At 45.0% G+C, this 6,000-nt stretch overlaps 1 protein-coding gene across 2 annotated transcripts in view; it reads right to left on the bottom strand.

The window, feature by feature from the left end:
* Positions 1 to 6,000, bottom strand: part of ttc7b (tetratricopeptide repeat domain 7B) — a 45,313-nt gene that overhangs the window by 7,839 nt on the left and 31,474 nt on the right. For both annotated transcript variants that reach the window (XM_079528404.1, XM_079528405.1), the window contains exon 18: positions 4,830 to 4,970. In XM_079528404.1, the coding sequence (XP_079384530.1) occupies positions 4,830 to 4,970 (141 nt within the window). The remainder of the gene's footprint in view (positions 1 to 4,829; positions 4,971 to 6,000) is intronic.

Here is a 6,000-nt window from a genome sequence, read left to right as displayed (position 1 = left end):
TAGAGCTTGCGCTACTGTATGTATAATAGTTCGAGCAGCAGATCATGGCCGTGAGCGAGCCTGGCGTGACAATGGAGGGCAATCACTTCCGGGTCGGCCGGATGAGCTTTGCTTATCTGGCACTAGCCTCACGTTACCGCCTAAGGTAACGTGGGGAATGTGTTCAAGAATGGTAAAGAATAGCAGGTCCCACCAACTAATTGGCAAAACACTATGATTGTAATGATATGACGTGACATTTTTGAGTTAATAAAGAATATGTCTCATGGTATTTTTTCTTCAACCCATGAGCACGATTCTACAAAATGCCTTCTAAATCAGTAGTTCTCTAACTTGGGAGATGAAGAGAGAGAGTGAGAGACGGGCGCTGCATTTCAATTTGAAGTCACACAAAGAAAAAAATAAGTCAGTGAATCACAATTATCTTTCATAATCGTTTCCATGTTGAAAATAAATGTCCATACATTTTCAAACATTCCCAAAAAAAAAACGCTAGTGTGAGCTAGTTGTAGATTGGCGATTTCTAATCTGATGCGGCCCCACACCTACGTCGCACACTGCCGCTCCGGCCAATATGTCTGTCTGATAGTGTTGGAGGACCGTTGTGCCCGTCTGTTTGTTCAGACAGACACATTGTGATCTTGTAGATCCACTATTTTTTGCAAATGTTTGAAAATGTAATGAACATAATGTCAACATTGAAATGATAATGCAAAACGTATCGGTTACCCTATTGGCCTGAATATAAGACTACATTTTTTTTCAATAGAAAAAATATATATATATAAAAAAAAAGGTGTCGTGTTATGATCGGGGACTCGACTATTTAACATTCAATGATATTTTTCCACAAATGAGTCTTGAAAAATGGGTCTCGTCTTAAAACCAGAGTCGTCTTATATTCGGGGGACAAGACGGTATCTCAAATATTTGCGATTCGGCCAGTATGTAATAATTGTAACAGGAGGCCTAGACACAGCCAGGGAGAGAGAGAGGAAGTGGTAGACGGAACACAGTGTTATATTACGTGTGTGATTCCATTTCCCCAGAGCTAATAAAGCCGACATACAGCCAATAAAACGAGGATTGTGGTCGGTGACCCAGTGTGAACTATGACCAAACGTTCATTTCCACAAGACGGTTTCCTCATTTAACACATCAAATAACCACAGCTAATATTTTCGGTACATGCCATGCATTACAGAGCTCCGCGTTGGCAGATTTTGCGAGAGAACAGAGTACAATAAGTTCAATAAGTTATTAGAAAATAGCAGCTATAGATCCGTTTTCAAAAGATGTCTTGAAAAATTATTTGGAATATTTGATTCGTGAATTTGGTGTCATAAATCATTTTCAGATGGGGGTCAGTTGACGAATACATTATGAAGGAAGCCCAAATATGCTACTGCACTTTAGAAACAAACGCCCAAAAATGACCAATATTTAGAAGCGATAAACAAGCCCAAAGTCACTTACAGTACTTATAATAAGCAGACATGGCAACAGTCTACTACCATTCCCGTTCTGAGGCTGCTTCCTCAAAAAACATTTCCCTACTGGGCTCACGTCAGTTGCTCTGAGGATATCTTGCATTTTATGGACTAACCTTTTAACATAATGCACAATAAATGAATACAAACTTAACATACACACCACTGTGTTTAAATCAAGCCAACCCATTAAGACCCGAGGCCATAAATAAAATAAATGACACTTTCCTGGTGTTAATGGGTTAAAAAAGCAAGATAACTAAGATAACATAGCATCCCCTGGTGGTGAAGTTTAGCTTGTCGTCACCAAGTGTTTGTTGCTTTGCACTCCTCAAGAATACTCCTGGATAAACTAATTAAATATAAATTATTTAAAAGAAAAAGATATACACCCCCCCAATGGATGTTTTACCTTATCTCAACTTGTTATATACATGAACGCCGTTCGTTGTAGATCTGCTATTTTTAAAAGATTTTTGATACCAATACTTTCTTACTTTCACTCAAGTAAATTTGGAATTCCGGCCATTTACTTGTAACGGAGTATTTCTACATTTGCAGTATTGATACTCTTTGGAGAGAAAAAAGATTGCTTTTCCACCACTGACACAGAACTCCATGTATGGACACAAAAGGTGCACAGACAGACAGACAGACCGGTATGGCCTCTCTGGGTATTGCATGACAGGGTGGGTCATAACATTCCCGCCTTGCATTGTTCCCGTCTAGTATTGACTGATGACACAGAGGGGGAGGAGAGAAGAGAGCAGATTGAGCAGCAGGTGACTGTGTTGTGTTGTCTAGGGGAGGAGAGAAGAGAGCAGATTGAGCAGCAGGTGACCGTGTTGTGTTGATGACACAGAGGGGGAGGAGAGAAGAGAGCAGATTGAGCAGCAGGTGACTGTGTTGTGTTGTCTAGGAGGGGGAGGAGAGAAGAGAGCAGATTGAGCAGCAGGTGACCGTGTTGTGTTGTCTAGGGGAGGAGAGAAGAGAGCAGATTGAGCAGCAGGTGACCGTGTTGTGTTGTGTTGTCTAGAGGGGGAGGAGAGAAGAGAGCAGATTGAGCAGCAGGTGACCGTGTTGTGTTGTCTAGGAGGGGGAGGAGAGAAGAGAGCAGATTGAGCAGCAGGTGACCGTGTTGTGTTGACTAGGGGAGGAGAGAAGAGAGCAGATTGAGCAGCAGGTGACCGTGTTGTGTTGTCTAGACTGATGACACAGAGGGGGAGGAGAGAAGAGAGCAGATTGAGCAGCAGGTGACCGTGTTGTGTTGTCTAGGAGGGGGAGGAGAGAAGAGAGCAGATTGAGCAGCAGGTGACCGTGTTGTGTTGACTAGGGGAGGAGAGAAGAGAGCAGATTGAGCAGCAGGTGACCGTGTTGTGTTGTCTAGACTGATGACACAGAGGGGGAGGAGAGAAGAGAGCAGATTGAGCAGCAGGTGACCGTGTTGTGTTGTCTAGGAGGGGGAGGAGAGAAGAGAGCAGATTGAGCAGCAGGTGACCGTGTTGTGTTGTCTAGAGGGGGAGGAGAGAAGAGAGCAGATTGAGCAGCAGGTGACCGTGTTGTGTTGTCTAGAGGGGGAGGAGAGAAGAGAGCAGATTGAGCAGCAGGTGACCGTGTTGTGTTGTCTAGCCCGGCTGTCTTATCTATCTGGCCACTGATTGGATGATTGACTGATGACACAGAGGGGGAGGAGAGAAGAGAGCAGATTGAGCAGCAGGTGACCGTGTTGTGTTGTCTAGCCCGGCTGTCTTATCTATCTGGCCACTGATTGGATGATTTCATTAGCTTTGTCGCCAGGCAGGAAATGACTGTCCCCGACAGGATGTAGCTACCAGCTAGAGAGATAAATATGAACACAAACAACCTCTCTCCCTGTGCGCGCATGCACACACACACACACACACACACACACACACACACACACACACACACACACACACACACACACACACACACACACACACACACACACACACACACACACACACACACACACACACACACACACACACACACACACACACACACACACACACACACACACACACACACACACACACACACACACACACACACACACACGTCGCTCGATTACGTGTCTGTGCAGATGTCTGCAGTTGTGTACGTGCTGTTCAAAGTACAGAGCTGAAAAGAGCCTTTCACAACACAAGTTTCTTGCCGTGCATTGGTGTTCATGCAGGCTGATAGAGGCTTCTGTAACACTACGAGCAAAGACACTGTGCACGCACGCACACACACTACGTGTGCACTGTATGTCTGGATTGTCAAATGACTGTATGCACAGAGTGAGTGCATGAATGTGTAGCGTCTGCAGCGAATAAGACACACGTGTGTTGGTGGGGGTGGATGTATGTATTTATACAGTTGGGTGCCACCGATATTGTCCCTTATCATTTGACCCATTTAGGCCTGACCTCAAAATTTAAAAAAATCCATCTAAATCCTTATAAAATAAATATTTTCACGATTTTTCAAAAATAGCAGACCTACAAGCTCGTAGCGCGCCACTCGGTGGCGCGCTATGAGCTTGTAGATCTGCTATTTTTCAATAGCTAAATTATAACATAATGTTTAAAACACCAAAAGGGGTTCCCGCCCAAAATGGGTTAACTGTCCTTTTGCGCAGATCACGCAAACCTCAGCAAAAAGAAAAAGGACAATATCGATGGCCTCCAACTGTATGGGTGCCCACTAGGGATTAAAGCAAAAACTAATCTCACGACTGAACATTTTTGTTTCGGCCAACTCCCAATCTGCGATTTGTGAAACAGCGTGAAAGACGTTCTACATGTAAATATGTAGAATTAATGATTGATGTTTAGGTATTATCATTCTAAAAAAAACGTATATTTCTGCTGCTACTATACATTTTTACAGCCAACCAGTTCAGTTTCAAATTGAGGCCTTACGCCCTGTCTCGTAGATCAGGGGTTCTCAACGTTTTTGGCCGGGGACCCCCGGAAATGCTTTGGCAATGTCTCGGGACCCCCGCCCCCTCCCGACCCCCAATATAAATTGACTGCTACAATAACCTTAAACCATTTTGGGCGGGAACCCCTTTTGGTGTTTTAAGCATTGTTATAATTTAGCTATTGAAAAATAGCAGATCTACAAGCTCATAGCGCGCCACCGAGTGGCGCGCTACGAGCTTGTAGGTCTGCTATTTTTGAAAAATCGTGAAAATATATTTTTTTTCTTTTTTTTTTTTGAAAATAATTTGGGGACCCCTTAAAATAATTTGGCGACCCCCCGAGGGGTCGCGACCAACGGGTTGAGAACCCCTGCCTTTACGCCCTGCCTCGTAGATGAAAGGCCTACCTGCATGCAGCCAGATCTGGGCCAGAGTCATCCAGGGGTGCAGGGGGCCGTGTTTGGCAGCGCTGCTCTGCAGGGAGGAGGCCACCTCCGAGAGAGCCTGCTCCACACGACTGGCTGCTATGGACGTAGCATGGACCGAACCTGAGGACAGACAGGCAGTCAGAGACACGGACAGACGGGACAGAGGAGGAGAAAGACAAGAGTGGTGTACAGAGACGGAGAGAAAGGGAGATGGGATAGAACGGGGACGATGGATGAGGACCGAGACATGGAGAGATAAGAGAGATAAGAGTGTGTGTGTGTGTGTGTGTGTGTGTGTGAGAGAGAGAGAGAGAGAGAGAGAGAGAGAGAGAGAAAATAGTATGACAGGGCACAAGGGGTGAACAGAGGAACAGGCAAATAGACAGAGAGAGAGAGATCAGTTATTAAGATGGCCGCCTGGTGGTACTTCCATACCACCACAGCCTAAGAATCAAGTTAGCATTGTCCCACAACTCACAGCACAAAACATGATAACCATGGAACTACCAGACTAGATCAAGTCCTACATCCATTCACCATGCATATTTATATACACACAGCATCACACTGTACTGGGATCAGTAGGAACACAGGCTGCTAGCAGGATTAGTGATGTGGAGTGACTCTGTGATGATGTGCTACTAACCGACAATCTATACAATTACAATCTATACCATGGGTTTGTGTGGGTGGCTTTCCACTTGCACAGCGCCGTGGCCTCAATTTACATGGAAAACAAATGAGTACAGGGAGAATTCAAAGTGTGCACTGGGATGTGTAAGTGATGGAGAAGCACGCACAAGCTACACACGGTTTCACCTGCTTTTCAGATCAACTGCAAGCTAAACTTTACGCCCGTTCACCACAACCTACATTCGATTTAAATCCATTACGACTAGGTCGTAATGGACGGGAGGTTGGTGGTTTTCAACAGTGGGTCTGGGACCCGTTAGCCTGGAACTCACCTATGCTTTTTAATGGCATAGGCAGCTCCCGGCAGGATCCGCCGGCAGAAACTATGCGCAGCTGCTAGACATGAGATTAATTAATTAGAGCGACAGAGTGTGAGAGGAGTGTGTGTGTGTGTATGTTTGCGTGTCAATTTAACAAAGGTGCAGACGATCAGAAATCAGCAGAGAGTGAGTGATGT

This window comes from Electrona antarctica (assembly GCF_951216825.1).
Source record: "Electrona antarctica genome assembly, chromosome: 18".
Classification (NCBI taxonomy): Eukaryota; Metazoa; Chordata; class Actinopteri; order Myctophiformes; family Myctophidae; genus Electrona; species Electrona antarctica.
The sequence above is the reverse complement of the archived record's forward strand: the minus strand, read 5'-3'. Positions and strand labels throughout refer to the sequence as shown.